The sequence below is a fragment of the Sitodiplosis mosellana genome, unplaced genomic scaffold (genome assembly GCF_009176505.1).
Source record: "Sitodiplosis mosellana isolate CC-2019 unplaced genomic scaffold, AAFC_SMos_1.0 Smas_scaffold_6226, whole genome shotgun sequence".
Lineage (NCBI taxonomy): Eukaryota > Metazoa > Arthropoda > Insecta > Diptera > Cecidomyiidae > Sitodiplosis > Sitodiplosis mosellana.
This window is the reverse complement of record NW_022601467.1, coordinates 14,955,710-14,981,618: the sequence shown is the minus strand read 5'-3', so window position 1 is coordinate 14,981,618 and position 25,909 is coordinate 14,955,710. Positions and strand designations below refer to the sequence as shown.

The following is a 25,909-nucleotide window of genomic DNA, read 5'->3' as shown; positions in this document are numbered from 1 at the left end:
TAGATAACGTTATTCCAATTATGGTAAGTGATTAGGGCTTGTGATTCGGTTCATATTACCAACACGAATGGAATCAACATGAACACATGACTTACAAAAATAAGCTGTCGATATTTTTCAATAGTTGGTTTGTCTTTTGAACCAGAACTGAATCAGCACGAAAAAGATTCATTATGACAGTGATAAATGCTTACATCAATTTGCGGCAAATTTCGCTATATGTTCATATGAAAAGATGATATGAAGGCAAGTGTTCACCAGCTATGAAGCCAAGATCTTGCTATAATGTTACAATTGTTATCAAAAATTGATGTAAACGATCTAAACTGCATCCGTTTCATAACACATGACAGAAAAGTTGAACTGAATAATATCAGACCATATCCACAATGTTAACGTTTAGCATTGAACTCAATTTTCGACGTCAATTCAAGAAATTAAAGTTTCAGAACAGTATCGAATTATGTTTATTTCGGAATCATCAAAACGGTTAGCCAAAAAATATTTTGTTGTCTTTCGCAAATGTCAAATCGCATCTGAAATACCCCGAGCTGATGCTTAACGGTAACTAACACAGCACACAGCATATTCTGAGAATTCACCGCAGACGTACCACTTTGTAACCGAGTCGGTGTTGGTTAATCTGTTAGCGTCGGTTTTCGGTCGTGTGATATGCCTCAATCGGCGCACAAAACAAACAAATGATACGCACAAAAAACAGTAGAAACACAAAAGTTGAAAAGATCTGACAGTTTTGCATAAATACTCTGCGAAAAAGTGTTTCATCTGTGGTGTGTAAACAGGCAATGCAAACATTTAAAATGAAACGGAACTGTCAAACCATTTAAACATTAAAACAAAACAAACATAAAAACAAAAACAAAAAATGGTTACAAATACCAGGTAAAGGAAGTCATTAAAAATCCTAATGACTTTGTTCCGATTGAAAGCATAATTTTTTTGCATTGGTGCTGTTAGAAACACAAACATTATGCACGTTTTGTCGGATTTTTTTTTCTCGAATTATGAGTGTGTCAATCTTTGCAAACAAGACATTAGCAGTTCCAAACTTGAGACGATCGGACAGCTTTGCTTAACGGTTTTTGTTGAAATAGTGTTTCGATTGTAAAGTGTTTTGTGTATGTTAACTTTCAAAATAGAAACAATTTCACAAGAGAAAGTGACATTGAATTCATTGAAAACTCATGTTTAGTTGCAATTGGTGTGCATATCTGTCTTCTTTTGAGAAATTGGATAAAAACAATCGACCAGTCGATCAAATTAAGAGAATGCAATCCGTGTTTTGATGCTATAAATTGGTTTATTTTAATACATGACAAAATGCAGTCCGTATTGATTAAAATGGTTCGAATTCTGTGCATCGTGCTAATCTTTCAACGAATCAAATGTGAGATTCGAAAGTTGGAAGATGCATTCGACAGTCTACAGATAGAAAATGTTGCCGGCTGCACGGCAAAGTGCCTGCACGGCAATTTTACAACGGTAAAAATCAATTAAACACAAATTGAATGAAATTAGTCTTTGAATTACTAAAAATTGTGATTTTAGGTTTTTTCTGGCTGTTATGAGAGTTGTATTAAGACAAAGCAGACGTTTCTGTTGAATAGCATCAATAACAAAGACCAACAGATTCATCTTATTTGTCGAGAAGTGGATTCATTAACCGTTGAAGTCGGCAATGGCTCAAAGATATTCGAAAATTCTATTTTTCTGTTAGAAGTACGAACAAACAGCAGTGGACTTCCACTGCGATTGGTTTACCTGGTAAGTTGCTCTCAGTCAAATGTTTAACGTTATTCAAGAATTTGGCTTGGAATTGGAGCTTCGGCTACCATATGATGCTTTGAAAATGGTCCACTTTGAAGAGTGTGCCGTTTTGTGACTGATTTGGCACAGACTTATGATGTAAATTCTGTCATTTTGAGCTCTCTTCGGTGGTATTTCATACTATTTTGTGGCATTTTGAACATCAAAGCCAAATTCTTACGAATTTTTTTTATTGAAAAGACATTCACAGCTGATTTTGGACAAATTCTCTGACTACATTGTATTCAAAATTGTCTTAACAGAGCGATTCATCGATTATGAAGATAGAAAATTTGCAAAGAAACACAATCTATACCGTGAACACAAGTACGTTTAGTGAAAATTTTGTGTATCGGCATTTCTCGAATGTGGAATTATTCAAAACGTTGGACAACGAAGGTTACATACCGAACCCGATATCGAATGAAACGATCAAACTGGGCTACAGTGTGCAAAATAGCCAAGGACCACTTTTAACGACAATCAAATGGGATCCAACAGACGGTAGATATTCCATTTGATTACTTACTACTAGATTTGATCTTTGTTGTCAATTCACACACTTTGTTCATGGTTTCAGACAAAAGTTGCAACTATTACATCCACTTGTATGCGACAAGAGATGAGAATTACCTTCGTGAGCAAAACGTTCGCAAACTGCAGGTATGTGTACAAGCTCATATGGAGAAAATGTTTTCATATACCTCTGGAGGTGTTTTCTATAGCTATTTTATTAATCTAATCATGATCCAAAACCAATTAGCCTATCGAACTCTACCATGTGGAGGAGAAAACACTAAAATTCGAAACGGAGTATATGATGGAGATTCACGCAGTGAATGGTAAACATCCGAATATCATCGGAAATAAGAGTACGATTGAATTTATAACACCAACCTGTTGGGAATTCCATGGATTCGATCTCCAGAAATGCCGTAAGATCGTTTGCTTTTATTTCCAGTCAAAAAAAAATGGTTCATGGTCATCTTTTCTGCAGGTCCACCACCTTTATCAAATATAAACTCCACACATGAAGATCTCGACAGTGGTTCTTATCGAATAAATGTCACATGGGACATGCCCAAAGGCAGTCCAGACCGTTACGAAGTTTCGATAAATCTGTATAAGAACAAAGGAAACATCCTATCGCAGAATGTTTCTGGGGTAAATGTGCACAAAAATCAAACGATTTTCATTCGCCTAATTCAAATTTTCATTTTAGTCGAAGAATTATGCGTATTTTTCTGAGGTAAACACAACGGACATGTATTATGACGTAGAAATCGTTGCGTTTTCTAAGGGAGGATATACAACGAATCCAATCATTGAATTCAGCCTGAAGAGACAAGACAAACACAAAGGTGAGGCCACACTCTTGACAAACGTTCAGATGTACAATTAGCAATATAAACGATCGAGAATGTTCTTTATGTTGGCTAGGAAATCACACAGTCGTAGCGATGTGCATATTATTACCATTCGCTGTTCTATCAAGTCTATCGATCATTTTCCTTGTGATTCAAAATCGACGCAGTCGGCTGAGGCATAAAAAAGAGCTCTTTTCAAAGGATATGCACCTGCTCAAACTGATCCAAACGTACAAAAAAGATGAAATGGAAATCAAAGCATCCAATGTTGATCTGTTTGAAGTGCTTGGTGAAGGAGAATTTGGGATTGTGAGAAGAGGACTGTTGAAACCAGCAAACAGAGTCATCGCTGTGAAAATGTTGAAAGGTAGAGAGAGTAAAATTAAATGAATCGAATTGTCAGTCTAAGAGCGATTGATGGTGCATCATTGAGAAATTGTCCATTGCATTTAAGCTTTTGTTACATTTTGAAAACCATTTTCAGAAAATGCTGACATCGAAGATATCAAAGGCTTTTTAAGTGAGATCACGCTGATGAAATCAGTTGGGCATCATGAAAACATCGTTGGAATTGTTGGCCATTCAACCAAAATATCCGACATGATGCTGCTCACCGAATATTGTAGCGAGGGGAATTTGTTGGACTATTTGAGGTGAGTTGTAATCAGTTCTATTGAAAAAAAAAACCGTTTTGACAGCAAACCAATTGTCATTCATAGAAAATTCCGCGAAGCCTTTCCACCTGAATCGAATTACGATTCGAAGTTGGTTGACAAATTTACACCCGAAGACAAATCGATTTCACTGCAAACAATCGATCCAAAGAATATGCTCGCAGCGAATGAGCAACCAGCCCAATCAAACACGCAGAGTATTGTCTTCAATAGGCTGTACGACGAACATGCATTGGAAGAGCCAATGTGTGAAAAACAACATTCTTGCAATATTCTGTACGAAAATGAAACCGACATCGCAACCAGAGTTGCTGAAGACCCGGCGGTGTTACTGTTCGTAGAAAATCGATCGTATGATCTGTTGGTTTCGTCTGAAAATGGCATCCAGTCGAAACCGTTTAACAACGATGGACATGAAATGAAACCGCTAAAAGCTGATCAACACGACGCATTGCCATACCTCACCGGAAGGGATCTCTTGATGTTTGCCAAGCAAATCGCAACTGGCATGGTGAGTGATTGTTCATGTCGACATGAAGATCTTCAGCTTGAATTTCGCTTCATTGCATGTTGATTCGTTTTATTTCAACAGGAATTTTTGGCAAACAATAAAATTGTGCATCGAGATCTAGCTGCACGAAATGTTCTAGTGTGTACTGACAAAACGGTTAAAATCGCTGATTTCGGGTGAGAATAATACATTCTTGTGATTGGTTTTCTATATAGCATAACATTCTATCCATTCGCAGCTTGAGTCGCGATATTCATGAGGACAATTTTTACCAGAAAAGGACTGCAGGACGACTTCCAATCAAGTGGTTGGCCCTGGAATCGATGACTGATAAAAAGTTCACCAGCCAAAGTGATGTGTACGTGAACTTTGAAGATGTTTCAATCAAAACAATGCTGAATGTTATCATTTTTCTCTCATTTAGTTGGTCATATGGCATTCTGCTCTATGAAATAGTCACAATGGGCGATAAACCATATCCATCTGTTAAAGGAGTAGATTTGCTTGACTATTTGAAAGAAGGAAATCGCATGTCACAGCCCAAAAATTGCAGCAAAGAATTGTATGAATACTTGCGTTTGTCTCAAATAGGATATTAATACGATTTGGTCACATTTTAGCTATGACCTGATGCGATCCTGTTGGCATAATGATCCAGATAAGCGGCCCGGCTTTGCGGATATTTCACTAAAAATGGATCAGTTCATCGTCAAGACAAAAGAGAATGGATTGCCAGTCGACAGATTAGAATCAGCAACATGGTAAGCTTCCCCGAAAGACCAGACAATCAATGGGAAATAGTAATTGTGCATTTTTTTATTTCAGTTGCAGTTTCGATGAGCACCATAAAGCTGAAACTACCCGTGATAATGCATATCTACGGCCATTTTAAACAATTTTTGTGATCAAGTTTTTTTTGAGTCAAGAGATTCAATTTTAGACTAGAATCAAGAGATTGATCGTTAGATAAAGAAGTCACAGTTAGCATTTTGAGATTTCGGGCATCCAGAGATAATGCCTATATAGTTGTGACATGACTCTAAATATATCGATCGAAAAATTACCTTTTGTTTTCGATTATCCATAGCACTGGTGAAAATATGAAAGAAAAGGAATTGTACTAAAATGTGTTCTTTATTCGATTAAATTTGTGACAATTTTGTTCTTGCAGTGGCATTAATTACAAAAAGAATTTTATCAATCCATAAAAATGATACACATGAGTATATATTTTTTCCATTGTTTTATTATTATTGATTTCTTTATTATCTATTGCCTAGCTTGTGTATTCAATTTTTAAATGATCAATTATTGCATCATTTAACATTATTTAATTGACCTTTCACTTTCATACAACAATTTATTGTTCGGAGATGAACGTTTTAAACGATTTTTGTTACACGGTTTTCTGTTATGCATCATCATTGGTTCGGGCTAACGGGTCATCGCGATCGATCGGCGGCGGTGATGTTAATACCTCGACATTTTTGCTTGGTCCTTGTGTGAGGTAGCCTGCTGTTGGAGCAACGCCTGTAAAGTAAAATAGAACGCAGAATATTACAAAAAATCTGATCTTCCAAGGTACTGTAGAAAAATACTGAACAAACCGAGTATCTTACCTGTTAAATATCCGCGCACATTCGTATCCGTAATGAATAAGTCATGTTTTTGGTCACGAAACTCAGCCCAAATGTGATTCGAATTGAGTAGCTGAGATACTTTATCACCGTAGCTCAGGTTATGTGTCATCGCTTTCAAAGCAGCCACAATTTGGGCCTTAACCTATTCAAAATACAGATATTTTCATTAGATCGCTGAATAAAGTAATCAACTAGTCAATTATTCGTACCATTGATGGGCTGTCTGTAAACTCTAATCTACTGTCCAGGATTTTCAGTAAATATGGAATTAAATTACAGTCCAATGATTGGCGGATGAGCGAATCCTGTATGATTTGAATACAAATAGAGTGATATTAAGTTAAAAATGTTCGAATTTGATTAAAAGATGTCTAAATAAAATGTTCAATACGCACGTGTTGGCATTTGAATAATCGGCTTAATGTTTCGCATGTAGTGGCTTGCAATTCTTTATTATTTTCCATGCATTTCTTGAGCGAGCCTATGCATTCAGTTTGTGATATGGCTTGAACACATACCTGAAAATGGGATCAATTCGTTATGAAATTGTCTTTAAATTACCAAATTTGAACAGGGGACATTACCTCCGATAGTGAAAGCTGATGAAGAACTTTTAAGGCGCTTTTCGGTTGAATGGATAACTGTGTAAAGAATTTGGGTATGTGACCGAGCACTGGCACGGCATCGGCTAAATTGGGCTGAGCATGAAGTAGTGCAACCAATGCATTCGTTGACACTTCGAGCGCTTCCTTCTCTTTAGCCGTTGTTGTCCGATTGATATTGATACTGATGAAATCCAATAGATCGGATAAGAACTGCTTGGGTTTTCGCAATGTCCAACATGGATTACTAATGAATAGCTTCAAGTAAACGCCCGACACAACGAGTTCATCAGTTATGATATCCTTCAATGTGTCTGGATCCTTCCACAATTGTTTTGGATTGGCGATTTGCTGCTTGCAAAAGCTGTTGCTATGATTTAATACTGAATCGATGACATTGTCTCGTGTTTTGTCATTCCATATCAATTCCGGATGCTCGTGCACTGACTCAAACATCTGAACGGCAATCTGTGGATTCTCGATCATTGCATCCAGAAACACGCCCGGCAAGAACTTACATACGGTTATTCGAATCTAATCGAAGAGATAAAGAAAAAAGAATATGAAAAAAATGTTGAGAAGGAATTTTTAGAGCTTGTGAACTCACCTTTGGTCCACTGAGCTTGTCGCTGGTCATTTTACCAAGGAGCTCTGAGCAAAATTCCCGAATTTGTGGATTGCGTGAGCTGCAAAACAAATCCAATAGGTAAACAACAGCACCTTTAGCTTGAGCCTCTTTGACCATTCGTTGAACATTCAACAGACCGGACAGTGTTTCCAACACTTTCATTTGGCTGGCCTTCAATTCATCATCTTTAAGTGCAATCAGGAATTTGCCAAGAATTTCACAAGCAGCTATGTCATTGACACATTCCTTGTTTCGAGATACCAACGAAACGATTTCCAATCCAAGTGTTTTGATCTCCTTAGCACGTGCACCAAAATTCGTTGACACCAATCCGAACAGCATATCAAAGTGCCCGATGCATTGTAGCTCAACGTTTGGATTCGATTTTATCACAGACACCAATGCCTTCAATACCGATATGATATTGTCCAATGGATCACCACATTGAGAATTGAAATCACATTTACTCGACGTGGATGCATCAGATACCGATTTTTTCAATTGATTACGCGCCTTTGATCGATTGTACTCAGTTAGCACATTATTGAAACTATCCTGGCTGCCTGTGCCGCCCGATTTTTTCCGTTGCGGATGATTCGATGCTAATGTTGGCATCAAAATTCCATCAACGCTGCCCGTTCGTGTGCTACCCGATTTGCTTGAAACTAAATATGAATAGCCCTGCTTTAAGAATTCCAATAAATCAATAACAAACGAAACCGGATTGTTGATTGGAAACGTTGGCATCTCATTGTAAATACGAATGTACACTCCAGCGATTTGCAATTCATCTCTGTGCAATGAGGAAAAGATTTGATATGGTTATTTTTCAGGGATAAAAATGAAGACTAAAAATGAAAAAAAAATGTATTCAATAGCCCACCTGTGAGCGTCAAATGAAAATTCAGACACAATATTCACAATATCAGCGATATCTTCGTATTTTTCCTTTGCACTTGTCGTTCGTTGATGTTCCAGGAAGTCGATCAATTGTGTTCGCGTCGCATTATCCCAAATGATGTACGGATTGCGTGTATTCGATGTAAGCACTTTCAACACTTCCGAATCGCTATGCGTGGCAAATTTATCGGTGATATACTTGGTAAGCAGTCGATCGACGATTTTCTTAACAAAAAAATTCGTTGGAATTCCGCTTATCGTGTATTTTCGATTGTTGGCAAAATTCTCTTTTTCCACATTGGCCACTTGTTCCGATTCAAACACTTCTTCGCCATCGCTGATCTTCTCACCCGTTGCTTTATTTGGATTGTTATTGTTCATTTGGATCGCATGAATGGCATTGTTTTGTATTATATTGGTTGCGTTTGAGGTATATGGAGAGGTTGTTGATGGTGACGATTGAGCTGACTCCTTCATCGAGCTTCCACCCGACGCCGTACCCGTCGGAGTAACAGCCGTATTATACCGAATCGCTACGTTCAATGGATCATTTTCATCGAGGACCAATTTTAATTCATAGCCACACAGTGCCACAATCGATAGGATTGACATGCGTGCCAAATTATTGGCCGATTTTTGTTGATTGGTCTTTTCGCTAGTGTTCACTCCGCTCTCATCGAGCGTGTAATCATAGTCGAATAGGAACAACAATAACGACCAAAGCACACCATTCTTCACTAGATTCGATTGCAACTCCGAATTATTGGCTGCTAAACTCGTCACCAAACCAACGGACAGCGTATGCTAATAGTGAACAGGGGAAATGACTCAATGCCAATGAAAATAAATTATGCAAAAATGACAACCATTACTCACTTTGAAATACACCACGCGGCAGACATCGGTGATAAGCTGCGGCAATTCAATGATTTTGCTTTTGCAATTTTCAAAGTTGCATGCCACTTCAAAGCATTTGGTTATATTCGATATAATTTGATAATGCACTTCGGTTGGCTTTGAATCAACGCCCATTATAGAAACACAGCGAGTGTATGCTTCAAGCAGAGCCTAAATTTGATCGGTAAATTATTATTGGAGTTTTATTTAAACCGGACAAAAATCGAATCTCTTCGAATAATTACCTCGATACCATTCTCCCGTCGGAGTTCTTCGGCATTTAGCACAGAACAGTACACGGTATGATAGCAAAGTTCTGAGGCAGCTGTAAGCAGTGGAACTTCCTTTGAAAATAGTTGCTCATCTTTCGTTTCCAATCGAATTGTTTTGATCAATTGTGGATATCCAGCATATTTGTATGGTCTCAACTCTGAATAAGTTCAAAATATACTTTAGATTTATAATCCAAGATACCACATTGTAATCACATTCAACTCACCATCTGCATATCGATCAAAGAGAATGCTTTGCGTTTGCAAAATTAGCACAATGTTGCTTGGATTCGGGCCATTTGTGCCAAGCACCGATCTGGAGCACAGAAATTCATACGCTGCATTCACACGTTCAAACATTTCACGCCCATTTGCATTCTTGTCCGGATGGTAAATTTGGGCCAAACGATAGTAGCTTTTGCGAACGAGCGTCTCATCCGGTCGCGGATGTTTCGTTAAATCGATGCCAAGATTTTCATAAGCCTGTTGTATAGTCATTTGAGATGGTTTCTTCTCCACCTCCTTGCGCCATGCTTCCAGCGTGTGTTTCAACAGTGAAACCGGATCGGATATCGGCCAATTGGGAAACTTTTTCGTATCACATAAATGACGTAAATAGAATATGTGACAAAACAGTTCGTTTTCAAGCTGTGGATAGCTAATCACAGGTATCGCCAAATATGGGTAACGTGCCATTGTATGCCCACGCAATTTCGGTGTAAAATCAGTCAAATGTGCCGATATCTTTTCGATGAGTAAGCGTCTCATTTCAGAATTCCAAATCACCTCCGGTGTATCGAACTCACCCAAAAATGTTTCGGCAAACTTTTCAGCACTGTGATTTTCCAAGAAGCATACCATTGCTTCTGGCAGCAATTGACCCAATATGCTCCGATGCATGATTTCTGATTGCTGTGCCGACTCTTCGTTACGGAACGCCTGTTTCATATGGGTCATTTTTAGGAAACGTGCAATTGGCAAAATATTACTGCCGGTGTACATGAGCATAAAGTAAAAGACTCCAGTTAAATGAACTTTTGGCATTTCGGGATTATCTTGCATAATTTGACACAAAAGCGTTGCCACTCGTTCCAGCAAGCCCGGGTCATGGGTCAAACACACTTGAACAATGTGTGGCAAACAAACAAACTCCGAGAGTTTTCGCGATAGTTTCGGCCCTGGTATCAATACCGCTTTGCCATCGCGTGCTCGACTCGGGAAGAAGCTCGTGCACTTGATCAGAATATCCAAAATATGCGCAGCCAATTCCGTTTCATCGTACAATGGCGTTCCTTTTGCCATCAAACACCATTTCAATTGAGGCAGCTGTTGCAACGATCGCCAACCATCCATTCCAATTGCCCAGCATCTTGTTCGTGGCGTGATTACCTTTTGATTCCATAGCTCCTTGAGCTGGAATCAAACATTGAATTATTTAGACATATTTTCCCACGATTGAAATCTTCGAATTACAAATTCGAAAATATTCCATTCGAAAAAGGTAAACAAGTTTCCACAAGAAGAAAAATCGAAATTTTACCTCAGAGAATGTAACTGGCCCACAACGTTCGGATTTCTCATTTTCCTTTTCAATGTTATAGTACCAGTCTTTTTCTTCCTGAAATCTTTGATTCGGTCCGGCTTCAATCACATTCGTTTTTGTATTCGGTAGTGCACGACCTTGGTGCAAGTGTGCCAGCGTTATTAGGTCAACCAAGCAATTGACGTGTTCAATCAATGGACGACAATTGGTTTTGTTCAAAACAAGACAATTGATAAGACCGATCAATGCGTCACGCAGAGCAGGCGATAAACACTGTAAAGTGAAATGATGGATGGAGGGTAGTTAATGAGCTGATTTGAATATAAATTTGGTGGTAACGATTGATCATATTTAAATCAAATGCTTACGCGATCCAATAATTGAAGTATGTAGCTCATATCACTGAATTGACCAATCTCCTCATGATATCGTTTGTACACTTTGGCCAATGCCTGCAGAGAGGTTACAGTCAGCTGATCATCGTTCACACGCTGTCGACATAGCACTCGACGATAAAGCGCATTGAATAGTTCAACTCTGGAACAAAAATTCGTATAACATTATAGTGATCCATTCAAGCAGTTTCACTTTTTTGGAAGAAAAACGGATTGTACTCACGGATTTTTCACTAAATGCTGTGGCCAATCGTCTTTTTCAAGGATCAATCGAATATAATAGTCACCAATTTTTATCTCTTCAGCCAAACACTGATAGTTCACTTCGAACTCTTCATAATTCCATGCCAATACAATGTTCCCTGATAGTTCTTTATCACTCGAAAACTGTCTCAGCTCATTTTCAAGGCAAACACGCAACTCTTCTCTTGTCTGGAAGCAAAGACACACAAAGATGTATTTGGGATCCTCAATTGGGCTTAACTACACTTTACAGACACCTGCGGAAATCGTCAAATTTATTTGTCATTATTTAGCTAAGGACTAGTGCTACACAATGGTATATGAGTTAGGTGGCGCAACCCCTTAGGTACCCCAAAAAGGGTGTTTGAAGGGCGACCATGAAAATCAGGGTATTTACACCAAAGGTCATATCTCCCCAGCCATGGGAGGGAGGGCAATACTCCTTGGGTCAAAATTGTAGTACTCGTGAATACCTATCCAACGGTATACATAACTTTCACATTTGTTTACGTTATGTTCGAAAAACCGTTACACGAAAAAATCAAATTTTTGGGTCAAAAAGTAAGTTTATCTCCGTTTTCTGGGTCATTGGGTGGTTTTATCGTTGGGGTGTGTTCGGGAAAATTGTAGAAGAACTCAAGAGGAACAACTTTGCTATAGACCATTTTGCCCCATCTCCTTATGGCAGGGCAGTATAGCCCCCGGTATCACTCGAACAAGGTCAAAATAATAAATACTGAATATTTTCTTGTTCTTAATATCGTACAAGTGGCACCGCATATTAAATAACAGTCTATATATCACTCCCAAATATCAGTATAACACATTTGTATACCACTATAACAGTTTGTATTACACATTTTCAAATGTCACTTTTACGTACAGTTTTAATATAAAAATGGGAGGGCGGTTAGAAAGGAAGCACAAGACCGAACGAGCGCGCGCGCGCGAGTGAAGGTCTTGTGCTTCCTTTTTAACCGCCCTCCCATTTTTTCCGAAATGAAACCCCATATACATTTAATCAACCCATTATAATGAATAGAATGAAATAAAAATGGGAGGGGGTGGGAGGGTCGCGCGCGCGCGCTCGTTCGGTCTTGCACTCCCTTTTAACCCCCTCCCATTTTTTCCGCGTGGTAATTGAGTGGTTTGGTTTTTTACTTCGTGCCTACCTAGTTTATTTTGTTATTTATAAATCGTATATATATGTATTGTGGTAAAGTGAGGTTAGGTATAAAATCCATACAGGTGTCATACCAAGCTTTATACGGGATATTTTATGGTATATGGTGCAATTAGTATGACATTTAGAACAAGAAAATACTCAGTATTTATTAATTTGACCTTGTTTCAGTGAAACCGGGGGCTATACTGCCTTGCCATAAGGAGATGGGGCAAAATAGTCAAAGCAAAGTTGTCCTCCTTGAGTCACTCTACAATTTTCCTGAACACACTCCAACGATAAAACCACCCAATGACCCAGAAAACGAGGATAAACTTACTTTTTTGGCCCAAAAATTTGATTTTCTTCGTGTAACGGTTTTTCGAACATAACGTAAACAAATGTGAAAGTTATGTATACCGTTGGATAGGTGTTCACGAGTACTACAATTTTGATCCAAGGAGTATTGCCCTCCCTCCCATGGCTGGGGAGATATGACCTTTGGTGTAAATACCCTGATTTTCATGGTCGCCCTTCAAACACCCTTTTTGGGGTACCTAAGGGGTTGCGCCACCTAACTCATATACCATTGTGTAGCACTAGTCCTTAGCTAAATAATGACAAATAAATTTGACGATTTCCGCAGGTGTCTGTAAAGTGTAGTTGTGCCCTCAATTGTTTTTTTTTTTTTCATTCGAACAAAAAACAAAAGCTCACCTTATGATTCCAAATCAAATTGGGAATACTATGATCTCTGGTGAATTGATAGAAAAAATACGGAAGATTAATGATTTTATCATTCAATTTCTTCCTTTGGCGTCGATTTCGCAACACAATGGGACGGTTTTGAAGTGACTGATTGATTTTCTCCTGTCGATCGATCAAATTTAGGCCCCAATGCTTGATGCCTTCCAAATGTTTTTCGATCACACTGCGTTTGCCCTTATTGGAATGTTGAATGGCTAAATTTAAATTATCACGGAAATTTAGTTTGTCCTCTTCGACATCGGTGGTGGGCACTTCGTCGATCGATTCGAGGAACATCAGCAAACCGGCAGGCTGAAAATGATTTTATGTTCGATTAAATGCGAATTTTTGACTGAAAAAAATTGCTCGCAATGGTAACTTACGAAAATGCGTTGAAATAGTTGCATGGCATCTTCGTTATCGGTGATCCACAGCCCAACTAAATGCCTTGATAATTGTCGATGCGCTGCCATGGTTGAATCGTTCACTGGCGTGTACAAAGCAACCAACAAATGTCGGCACAAAGCAGCTTCATCCAATGCAAGGGTTTGCATTTGATTTGCAATATTCGCTTCACCCTCTTCGATAATTGCTCGCATCACCAGGCCGGCTCCTTTGACTATGGCAAGCGATGGATGCTGGAATAGCTTGAACATGGCTCGGCCACGACCGGCAACCATCTCCAAAAGACTATCAAATTGCTTACTATCCGTGGTTTCGCTGTACGGTACACACAGAGCAAACGTTAGAAAATCCAACATCGCCGATAGAATGAGAGCACCACTGCCCAAGTTCACATGCTCTGTCCATGTGTTGAGTAGATTTTCCAAAAATTGCTTCGATGACAATAGCGATGACTTGTTCAATTGTTCTTGCTTCAGATTGTATTCACCGCTCATCGAGTGCATCAACGAATTCAGCATATCGATTGCGGCATATGTAACAGCCAAATCTTTTCGATGTAATGAAGCCACCACTTTCTTTCCAATTGATTCGCGGAAACTGAAATCCAACGGATTAGAAAATGTTCATTACAATTTGTTCGTGGACAACTCATCTGATATTATCCAATGGATGGAAAAATTTAATATTTAGCCACTTACCCAGGTAAATTAGTAAACGCAGCAAATCCAGTTTTACTGGCCAATAGACGTCGAAGCGAATGAAAACAGGCTTCCAGCTCGAAATTTGATATATCGGCAATTTTCTCAGTTTCTTTTTGTGTTAAAGCTTGTAGTGCGCCCAATATCAGTTTCTCTTTATTCTCAGCAAAAAGGCTCTGTTCGAAAGAGAGTGCCATGTTTATTTGTTTTCCAAATGAAATTGAATCGCTTTTAGATATCGAACAAGTCACAAGTTACTTACATCTTGTGTGACACTGTAGTTGAGACCACTGTGCGGAATGTTAGCGTTGAATCGCTCAAGGATTTCGAATCTCTTTACCGGATATTGAAAATTATGGATGATTAATCGCAAGAGACTCGCTTCAGTTTCTTCGTCAACGTTTGCATACAATGGGACAACACGTTTGCCACGCGGTGTACGTGTCATTCGAACGTGTACATTGGGATTGTTGCAAGAGCGTACAGCATCCAATAGGGTGGACAATAGCGAATCACTGTGCAAAATCAAATCGAATGAAACATTTTTGTTTTGTTTTTAGGAAATCAGTGTAATATAAATTTACCGATCATTCGTTGAATACGAACGGCTGATTCCGTTTTTATATTCGATGTGAAATAATTGAATATTTTCTGAATCTCTGACTAAGGCAAATATATCTTCCAACGGTCTCAACGTACAAATCTATTAAATGAAAATCAAAATCGATTAAACATTCAACGGAAATTGAATTTACCGATAGAGTAACGCTGAATGGAAATCCAACATACACTGTAGGTTTGTGGGTCTCGTTCCAAAATTGTAGCTTCTGTTAGACACAGAATTCGCTTAGTAGGCTCTGGATGTCGATCCGTTATCTTTTGCACAATAAACTCGGACATTGATGTTAGAAAATTGTCTTTTCTGCAATTTCCGAATGAAAAATGAACATAAATTTAAAATTCGCAAATCGGTTTAATCGATAAATAAGGATTTGTTCATCAAATACGTACGAATATGGGCCGAATTTCTCTTGTTCGAATTTGTTGAGTGTAATTTGGCTGGGCACAACTTTCAATACGATGTTCATGAATTGATTTGAGGCCTGTACAATGTTTTGTACGATTTCATGATGGTTCGCGGCTCGGAATAAATGCAAGCGCGTGAATTTCCCATAAGCAATTACAATACCCTGTTCATAGTCTTGAATGCCTAAAACGGCGAAAAAACCGTGAAAAATGGAAGCTTTTGCCATTTTAGGAACGAAAGAAATCAAAATCAATGTTTACCAATTGTTGCCACAATATCTTTGTAGTCATAGCTAGCGATCACTTTGTTCGATGTAGGATCGAGTTGATCTAGTGAGCATGGTGTCACTTCCAATTGCGTTGGTAATCCAATACCAGACCAATGGTATTTGTATGCGGAATATTTCTAGAAATTCATGACAACACTTATGACTTAGAAAGAAAACAACAACAGCACACACACACACACACACACTTAGATACCGCTTTTACTTACTTCAGTTTTTATCTTTTCGGCAAATTCCCTATGATACTTAAACAACGATGTAAGTATATCGTTTCGATACTCTGATGATAATTTAATCGTATCATATTTCCTGTCTTTCCGTAATGTCAACGAAAACTCATGGTTTGACTGAAATTGCGCACGGAGTTTTATCAAAAACAACAAAATTAATATCATGTCACAGTGAAATAAAAGTGATTGAGTCATGAATAAAGAAAAGCACACATACATTTTGAATTGATTTGTTGGGGGCGATCGCAACTACATCTGAATACGGCCATCGATTTGTGACTTCGAATTTATCGGGATTGTATGTGGATACACCCGTTTTACCGATTGCTAAAATTCGCTTGTATTTTCCCTTCCACGAGTGTTTTGTCACTAAATAGCATTCTTGATCGATACAATCTTTTATCGGCACCATAATAATAATCGGACAAGCGTGAAATCGATGCGTTTCACAACGATTTGTTCTCGTAAAATGTTTGCGTCAGCCAACCGTTTCGTTATGTTGTTGTTAAACTCATAAATCTATTTGATTGAAGAAAGAAAGGAAAAATCAAAACAAAATAGAAAGTGTAATCAATTGGAATAAATTAATCAATGCAATGTGTGTGCGTATGTTGTGTACACATCGGAAATGTATCACATTCTAGATATTTAATCGGCGTAATTTGTTGAATTTAAATCCAATTTCTTTATGTTTATGTTGATTGGATGACCGCTACATTATTTCACCCGAAACCTCCCGAAATCCCTCCCGAAAAGATTCACCACTCAGCTTTTTTGACTTTCACATTAATTAATTTACAACGAACACATATAGAGTGAAGAAAAAAAACTTCATCTGTTTGTTGACTCATCAAAAACAATTATCAATCGATCCCTAAATAATGATGTATTGCCATCGTATGTGAGCTATGATATCTCGTCAAAAGTGACCAAAAGACTGACGAGATAAAGTATTACATTGAGAGAGAGAGAGAAAAAAGGGGAGTTTTTTCTTTTCATCGCATCCAAATTCAGAGAAAAAGATTGAAAAAAACACCACCATAAATGAGATTGATAATTCATGCGTTGAATGTTTTGCTTCGAATACACTGGGTAAGTTTTGCCTAATTACATTATTTTACAAACATTTTCATATTGGACTTTTTAATATCTTCATCTCTTTCACACTTCCTCGGACTGAGGCCACTCTTTTGTTCAAACGATAGACACTTTTCTTACTTTTCGTATTATTTTTTTTTCTCTCTCTCTGGTTTTCTCACCAACAACACCACATATTATTTTCGTGATGTGCACTGAATTTGTATGTGCAGAAGATTTTTTAATTTTTTCATAAATGTAGTAAATTGCTCTTGCATTCAAAACATAAACAATTGTGAATTTAACGTAAAAAAAAAACAGAATTCCCTAAGTTGATTCGCACAAAGAAATCACTTAATAACAAAAAAAAATAGTTGTGTATTACAAAAAAAAATACAGTATTCGGAAATGTCATACACAAACACCAGTCACAGTCGAAATTTCACTTCGAACGTATTGTTGGCATGACTGTTTCTCTGTTGCACTGAAATGTCAATATTTTGACAGTTAACTCGGGCAATCAACAGTACCAATACCAATCATCAACTCAACACTCAACCAACAGACCAAAATCGAATTGGTTTCCGAAAGGTGCTTGCTTATCAGACGGATAAATTTTTTTTCGTACCCGGTGAAACAGGAGAAATATTTTTTTTTATTTTGTAAAGAAAATCCGACATTTTTTCTTTCAAAGGAACATTTTTCTTACTTTTGTGAAGGTAATAAATTCGTTTTCATGCATCGACAATTCGAAATGTTGTGTGTATGTGAGATTATTTTGTTGTTGTTTGGATGCATCGTAGCAAATATACGTATATATCTTTGCTCTTCTTTGTGAGTGGAATGATTGTAAACACATATATTTTTCATTCTAACCACAGTCGACAAAGCCAATTTATATGTATACACATGTATGTCGTGTATGTTAGAAAGCAGCCCGCGAGATAGATAGATAGAGAGAGATGGCGTGAAGTGAATGGAAATTGTAAATGAAACGAAAAACGTGTCAGTAAGCAGACGACGATAAAACATCCATTTATACATACACATACACACATACACACACACCAATACACATAGATTGATATATTTCAGCCGTTTTAGCGGATCTCTCTCTGCTCTCCTGCAGTGTGTATTGTATTTTGTGTGTTCCATATAACCCAAGTTTATATACAAAATTGCCAACAGATATGCTCATTCATTTTGGTCAGCGGAAAATATTGTCAGTAGCGAAAGCAGCAGCAGTAACAATATCATCCCCAATCATCCGAAGTACATCGGCACTTCGGCTTTCTAACTTACACAAACGAGACATTTTTACTGGTTTCACACGGAATTCGTCGGTAAAAAGTGAGAGAAAATGACATTTCGGCATTTAAAAAAAAAACTAAATTAATTTTTATCATTGTTATTATTTTCGTGATTGATAATAATTCGCATAGTTTTGCAGTCGGTTTTATCGGCTGTTTGCTATTCGAACGGGTGTTGGGTGAATGAAAGGCAAGACATATGAAGGAAAGACAGTTTTATGTGTGAAAGAGATTAAAAATTATTGAACGAATCAATACGTAATGTTTGATTACAAATTTTCGAATAGAGAAATGTCAATATGCGTGAATTGGTGTATGTGTGTGTGCGTGCATGTGTGCAATTCTATCATTGTGTTGCTGTGTATGTGCATTTGTCTGTGTTCGTTATGTCTTATCTCTTGATTTGGATTAAAAAAACGTGCATATAAATCGCTTCGTTTTTTTTTACTCTCTCCCATCAATAACGGATCGGACCATAAATTTCTTGTTTTGTCACAATCCGCGTACTCATTTGCATCGATCATTTTTCAGGAACTATTCATTTAGCAGCAGCCACACATTCGGTGCGTACAACATCAACATTTAGCAGCAACAGCAGCGGCGGCATATTTCGACAGTCAATAGCCTGGAGTGCATGCACAATATTGCATCAAAGAAATCCATTTCAAGTGTTGACATCGTTTGCAAAAAATCAACCGTTTTCGATAAACGCTTCGCATAATCATCAGTTTCACAGTTGTAGCCCATCGAATTCGCGACCAGTCAATCAAAGTACAAACAAAATGAAATGCGAGTTCAAGCGATTGCCGACAAATGTCGTGCCAAAACACTATAATTTGGAGCTTACACCATGTTTGACATCGTTTACATTTGATGGAAAGACATCGGTTAATTTTAAGGTTAGTCGCAACAATCACATTTATCTATTCCTTTTGCCAATTCTTAACTTTCTTCTTCTCGTTTTCGCTCTCTCTCTCTCTCTCTCTCTCTCTCTCTCTCTCTCTTTTCCGTTCTTTCCGCATGTACAATCTTGCATTCATTTTCCCTCTCGTAATAATCAAACCATATAATTTGCTTTTATTTTGTTTTTTGTTTTTGAGCTAAAATCATTGTTATTAGTAATGATGCCAATAGACCAAATGCAACAAATATAAATAATGAGTTAAACAAAACAGAAGGAACGGCATACAACAGCAACAACAACCACAGAAATATGCAACAATCGTATATTAACGTGATTTGAAAAATTAATTAAGCATTCGACAATGTGCATGTTGCACGCTCTTGCTCACGCAAATCCACCAACACACAAACAAAACAACCAACCGAATTTCAGCAGAACGCATATTTCATATGTTGTAGCATTCTTCATATTATCTTCTGTTGTTGTTGTTCGTTGTTGCTTTTTTTTTGCTGTGTATCTTGTATTATTTTTGCATCAACTACGCGAATTTCGTCGTATCGAATCGAAATGAAAAAGAGCAAATACGCGAGAGAGTGAGAGAAAAATGTGTGTGAAAGATATGTACGCACACACACACACAAATGGCTCAGCGCCAACAACAACTGTGTGTGCATGAATCAGACAATGTGAATAAAACATTTTTTGTTGTTGTTGTTTCCAACAACTTTCGCTTTTTAAACTCCTTTTGATACTACCGAGACCGTATTCTATATAGCACGAATACGAAATAGACCAAAGGGGCATTGATATGCAAAGTATGTACAGCGTGCTACTGCTGCTGCTATTAGGAGCTATAGACAGAAACTTGAAATCTCAATAGCATCAGAATTCCGTGATGAGCAAAAATACGCGGCAAAAAATAAAATTAAAAGGAAAAAAAAAACAGATTATTTTGCGTCATAGCACCACGAATGGTTTTACTAGAGAAAAAAAAACACAACATTTATATTTGATTTTAAAGCGAATGGGAAAAAAAACGACTGGTTTTTTAAAACTAAAACTTGGTCGGAAACTAAAACTCCATTCATAAAACAGTACAATAATTACTTTATTAAAGTAATTTGTATGTAATGGATATGAAAATTAGCCAAAAATTCTCACAAATTAACAAATGAGTATTTAGCATTACCGAATTTGTATTATAATTAGATTGTTTTGTTGTGGTTTTTGCATATAAATATCCAAAAAAAGGTGCTTGCTCAGCGCAATGATAAAATAAAAATGTCTGAAAAAAGAATGAAATTGTTCCTATTGTTTTAATCTAAATTTGAATTACAAAACATGCATATGTAATTAACACTTTAATTGAAGCGGTTTCTTTTTATTTCAAACTAATTTCATTATCGAATGAATCAAACATCATTTGTGCTGTGGAATTGAAAATATTCCACAGTAAATGCGAATTAGACCAAATCGATTTCGTTCTGCAAAGCACCTTACTTCGTATTAATTAACTTCTTTTTTTTTCGCAATAATTTTATTTATAGACCACTAGGTTTTACTACATATCCGTTCATGGTCTATTTTTACTATTTCGTCGTTCCTTTCTTTTGGTTTCGTTTCTTTTCAAATCAGGTGCAAGAAGAAACGGACAATATTGTATTGAATGCCGTCGATTTGGTGATCAAAAATTCTTCGGTGACATTAGACGGTAGCTCAGAGCCACTTGAAGCGTCAGATATTTCATTTTGTTCCGAACAGGAAACGGTAACGTTGAAGTTTTCAAATGCTTTGCCGGCTGGATCGGAAGGCGTTCTCAATGTGTCGTTTAGCGGTAACTTGAACGATAAGATGAAAGGCTTCTATCGCAGCAAATATTTTACGTCGAGTGGCGAGGAACGTTATGGTGGTGTCACTCAATTGTAAGTATTCTTCCGTGAAATTCAACGGAATTCAATTTTGACATTTTGTTGATTCAGTCAGTCTGACTGAGAAGAAACAGAAGCAACTAGTAGCTGCCAATTAAATGTATATTGAATGTCAATTTTGTTGACTTACAGCGAGGCAACAGATGCAAGAAGGTGTTTCCCTTGCTGGGATGAACCGGCCATAAAAGCAACATTCGACATAACACTGGTTGTTCCAAAGGACCGAGTCGCATTATCGAATATGCCAGTGGTGTCGGAAAAGAGTGTCGGCGATAATTTGCGTGAAATTCGCTTTGACACAACGCCTATTATGTCGACCTATTTAGTGGCTGCTGTGGTTGGTGAATATGATTACGTTGAGGCTCAGTCAAAAGACGGCGTTTTAGTCCGTGTGTACACGCCGGTTGGCAAAAAGGAACAAGGCCTGTTTGCATTAGACGTTGCCACCAAAGTGTTACCTTATTATAAGGAATACTTTGACATTGCATATCCACTGCCTAAGATGGATCTTATTGCTATAGGGGACTTCTCAGCGGGAGCAATGGAAAATTGGGGTAATTTTTTTTTTGGTTTCAATTGAATTTTTTAGTAGGAAATTCGTAGAATGACATAAACTGCAATTGAACTGATTTTATGACACATTTGCAGGTCTTGTCACCTACCGAGAGTCATTCGTGTTGGTCGATCCAGAAAATACATCATTGATTCGCAAACAGTCTATCGCTTTAACCGTTGGTCATGAAATTGCCCATCAATGGTTCGGAAATTTAGGTAAGTTTCGCGTTGACGCACGCATTTTTTTTCGTGCAGTTAGCTAACCTCTTTCTTCTCTTGTTGTAATCTCCTTTACATCCATTCAGTTACAATGGAGTGGTGGACTCATTTATGGTTGAATGAAGGTTACGCTTCGTTTGTGGAATTTTTGTGTGTCAATAAATTATTTCCCGAATACGATATCTGGACGCAATTCGTGGCCGATATGTATACACGAGCGCTTGAATTGGATTGTTTGAAGAATTCGCATCCGATCGAAGTGCCAGTTGGACATCCATCGGAGATTGATGAGATTTTCGATGAGATTAGCTATGCCAAAGGTGCCAGTGTGATTCGAATGCTTCACCATTACATTGGAGATGCTGACTTCCGGAAGGGAATGAACATTTACTTGACACGACACCAGTACAAAAACACGCACACCGAAGACCTGTGGACAGCGTTAAGTGAAGCAAGTAGCAAACCGGTTGCAAGTGTTATGTCGACATGGATCAAACAGATGGGTTTCCCAGTTATATCAGCTGCCGCTGAACAAGTGGGCAACAAACGAATTCTGACATTGACTCAAAACAAATTCACTGCCGATGGTTTTGAACCGGCCGAAGACTATTTCTGGATGGTTCCCATCACAATATCAACATCAAAGGCGCCCGGTGAAATTGCCATTGCCACAATTCTTGATAAGAAAACCATGCAAATTGAAATCGATGACATTGCCGAAAATGAATGGGTTAAAATCAATCCGGGCACAATTGGTTACTATCGCACACGTTACACGCCTGAAATGTTGGACTTATTGATACCAGCCATTAAAAGTCAAACACTTCCTCCATTGGATCGATTGGGTTTGATAGACGATTTGTTTGCACTGGTGCAAGCCGGTCGTGCGCCAACACGCGAAGTGCTGAAACTCATCGATGCCTATCGAAATGAAACCAATTACACGGTATGGTCATCGATTACCAACTCATTGATCAAACTGCAGACACTATTGTCGCACACAACCGTCGATAAGCAATTCAATGAGTATGGCATTCGATTGTATGCACCGATTGCCGATCGCTTGGGCTGGGACTGCCGGGCTGGTGAAAGTCATTTGGACACATTGCTACGAAGTTTGGTGCTAAATCGTTTGATTTCATACGGATGCACGGCGACCATTGAAGAAGCGAAAAAACGCTTTAAAATGCATGCCAGCGGCGAAAATTTATTGCCCGCCGATTTACGGTCGACATGTTACAAAGCAGTCATGCAAAACGGTGACACTGCCACATACGAAGAAATGCTACGCTTGTACCGGGCCACCGATTTACACGAAGAAAAGGATCGCATTTCTCGAGCCCTTGGCTCATTCAAAGACGTCGAAATTTTGAAGCGTGTCGTTGATTTTGCGCTATCGGTAAGGATTTTCTCATGCAAAAATAAAAACAATATTTTCGAAATTTATGGTGATGTTAGCAATTCAACTCAATTTTTATTATTTATTTGTGCAGACTGAGGTGCGGGCACAGGATTCCGTATTCGTAATCGTTTCAGTGGCAATAAATCCGAAGGGTCGTGACATGTGTTGGGAATTCTTCAGAAACAACTCAGCCAAACTGTTAGCACAATACGAGGTAGCTTACAAAAACTAATCAATTTAATAATTTAAATTTGAACATGCATTCAAATGACATTGAGCTTCATTTACTCCTAGGATGAAAGATGACAATACATATTTTACTTCCTAAATACTTAATATTTGTTTCTTTTTTTTCAGGGTGGATTTCTGTTGGCACGCCTTGTGAAATATTTGACTGAAAATTTTGCATCGGAAGAAAAGGCACAAGAAGTGGAGAAATTCTTCAAAGAGAATGAATTCTCAGGCACCGAACGAACCGTTTCACAGTCCGTCGAGACAATCCGTTTGAATGCCGCATGGTTGCAACGAGACCTACCAAATATTATTGAATACTTGAGCTCATTCACCAATTAAACGAAAGAAAAAACAAATCGCGTTGAAGTTCCGTTTTGTTGAAATCACAAAAAAAAAAATGAAAGAAAAGAAAAAAAAACCCACAAACTAAATTACATACGGAAAGCGACAAACATTTTAAATAAACTATCAATGGAAAACGTATTTCATAGTCAAAAAAAAGGGAAGAAAATAAATTCAAATGCATGCTTATTAATTTAATTTATTTATTCAAACTCGATTCTAAATGTTTGCAAATAATCGAAAGAAAATAAATGAAAAATTAAACAGATCGGATAACAGAGAGAACTAATGAATGAGAGAATTATTCTAAAAAAAAAAATTATCCCAATCAAATTAATAGACTGATGTTAATTTTTTTTCTTCGTAAGAATATATCGCATCCAATCGTTTGTGCCGAATCGAATGAAATACAAATCTGATTTGTGTGAGAGCGCCACTTATGAAAATGAAATCTGTTTATTATGTATAAAAATACACACCAATTATCAAAATGCTCGCTCGTTTCTATTTTAATCGACTTGGAATTTATTCACACTTCCGTTGCTTTCCCACAATCTTATTTCCTGTCATTTTTTTTCAACGGTTTTGCTTAATCAAAGGTTTTGCTCAAGTATTAGACTTTGCGGTACAAATAAATTTTGTCGTTTTTTAAACAACTAGTCATTAATCAAAACTATTCGCTGCGGTTTTCCATAATATTTTTTTTTATTGATAAGGTAATGTACACGATACTTCACTTGTTTGAATCATCGCTAGTATTTAGATATCGGGCAGCGAGAACTCCATGACGGATCAAAGTCACTTTATACAATTTAAAGTTTATTGGATATTAATGGAATACGATAATATTATCGAAAGCCTTCCTCCCCATGAATCTACCGCGCACGTTCAAAAAATTGAAATTTAAATCGTCGATATTCGCAAAAATGTTTTTTTTTTTGTAGATGACTGACTGTAGCGCCATTTCAAATGTCACGTATGTAAGTGTGTTTGAACATGAATAATTCCTATAACAATGTATTGTCACAGAATAAAAATGATGCGGTCAAAAATGCCAAACTTTTCATTCATTTTACGAACATTTCTGTCTGATAAAAAAGTACCTTCCCAAGAACAATTCGAGTTTGATTTATTGGGAGTGAGTGATTCATATCCGGTAAAATTAGTTATAATATTGTCATATCAATGCCACAAAAATCGTCATCCTCCCAATGAAATTGTGATTAGCTAATGATTTTTTTTTATATTGTTGTAAAAATAAAATTCATATGGCTTTTCATGTTGATCACTTATTTCTGACAATTGGCTCCATACGTTTTGTATTTAAACAATAAAAATTTCTACTCTCAATTTTTAACTTTTCAAATTATCGGATAAGATAAATCTTCTATCGCTTACAAATGTTGCCTATAGCATTGTCCTATACGTGTCATTGCCCGTGTTAGTACTTAAAGAAGGATTTTATTGAAAGTTTAAATAGAGACAAAAGTATAGATGTTGAGTCATCAATGTAAATATAAAATGGAAGAGGAAAATATTTGGAGGAATTGGAGGCGAAAATTGTCTCATTGTAGGTATATATTTTACGACCTGTATTCTTTTTCCAGTCTAATGTAATAGTCTAAACTATTTTATTGAGTAAGCCAGAGCTTGGCGGTGAATTTATTAAATTGAATTTAAAAGAAATGTTTTACGTTAAATCCAATTTTCATTACATTGAATTCAAGCCATTTACGTAATCAATTGTTAGGTGGATTAATCATTGAAAAAGGTACCGTACCTCAATAAAAATGCAAATACATGCTCATCAATTTATTAATTTATTTTTATTCAAGCTGAATTTCAAATTTTTGCAATGGAGCGAAAATTGAGACAAAAAATATA

At 37.3% G+C, this 25,909-nt stretch overlaps 3 protein-coding genes across 11 annotated transcripts; 2 read left to right on the top strand and 1 right to left on the bottom strand.

Annotated features, from left to right (window-relative positions):
* The first annotated feature begins 171 nt into the window (after positions 1-171).
* On the top strand, positions 172-5,590 carry LOC129579377 (tyrosine-protein kinase receptor torso-like). Of its 2 annotated transcripts, XM_055469433.1 has the most exons (16): positions 172-903; positions 1,161-1,503; positions 1,570-1,785; positions 2,091-2,331; positions 2,408-2,490; positions 2,591-2,762; positions 2,825-2,991; positions 3,050-3,188; positions 3,268-3,561; positions 3,679-3,847; positions 3,914-4,379; positions 4,461-4,555; positions 4,618-4,737; positions 4,804-4,941; positions 5,000-5,140; positions 5,205-5,590. In XM_055469433.1, exons 1-16 carry the CDS (start codon positions 887-889, stop codon positions 5,269-5,271), a joined length of 2,868 nt encoding a protein of 955 aa, XP_055325408.1. In that variant the 5' UTR covers positions 172-886; the 3' UTR covers positions 5,272-5,590. The 2 variants fall into 2 exon arrangements, with proteins under 2 accessions (XP_055325408.1, XP_055325409.1); XM_055469434.1 differs by having other exon boundaries at positions 172-1,503.
* LOC129579375 (dnaJ homolog subfamily C member 13) lies at positions 5,495-25,909 on the bottom strand. 6 transcript variants are annotated; one of them, XM_055469429.1, is made up of 24 exons: positions 24,505-25,909; positions 16,272-16,573; positions 16,034-16,171; positions 15,799-15,943; positions 15,523-15,721; positions 15,301-15,433; positions 15,096-15,214; positions 14,774-15,026; positions 14,512-14,687; positions 13,792-14,410; positions 13,379-13,720; positions 11,480-11,688; positions 11,230-11,398; positions 10,859-11,134; positions 9,546-10,731; positions 9,292-9,476; positions 9,026-9,217; positions 8,133-8,953; positions 7,229-8,042; positions 6,604-7,155; positions 6,415-6,537; positions 6,229-6,324; positions 5,999-6,161; positions 5,495-5,909 (listed from the first exon to the last, which is right to left on the bottom strand). In XM_055469429.1, the coding sequence occupies exons 2-24, from the start codon at positions 16,464-16,466 to the stop codon at positions 5,791-5,793; spliced, it is 7,224 nt and encodes a 2,407-aa protein (XP_055325404.1). In that variant the 5' UTR covers positions 16,467-16,573; positions 24,505-25,909; the 3' UTR covers positions 5,495-5,790. The 6 variants fall into 6 exon arrangements, with proteins under 6 accessions (XP_055325404.1, XP_055325400.1, XP_055325398.1 ...); XM_055469425.1 differs by lacking the exon at positions 24,505-25,909 and adding an exon at positions 17,549-17,699; XM_055469423.1 differs by lacking the exon at positions 24,505-25,909 and adding an exon at positions 17,273-17,659.
* LOC129579376 (puromycin-sensitive aminopeptidase) lies at positions 17,642-24,516 on the top strand. Of its 3 annotated transcripts, none has more exons than XM_055469431.1 (9): positions 17,642-17,850; positions 18,320-18,481; positions 18,973-19,340; positions 20,981-21,267; positions 21,406-21,827; positions 21,922-22,044; positions 22,134-23,446; positions 23,541-23,663; positions 23,807-24,516. In XM_055469431.1, exons 2-9 carry the CDS (start codon positions 18,322-18,324, stop codon positions 24,020-24,022), a joined length of 3,012 nt encoding a protein of 1,003 aa, XP_055325406.1. In that variant the 5' UTR covers positions 17,642-17,850; positions 18,320-18,321; the 3' UTR covers positions 24,023-24,516. The 3 variants fall into 3 exon arrangements, with proteins under 3 accessions (XP_055325406.1, XP_055325405.1, XP_055325407.1); XM_055469430.1 differs by lacking the exon at positions 17,642-17,850 and adding an exon at positions 18,022-18,051; XM_055469432.1 differs by lacking the exon at positions 17,642-17,850 and having other exon boundaries at positions 18,357-18,631.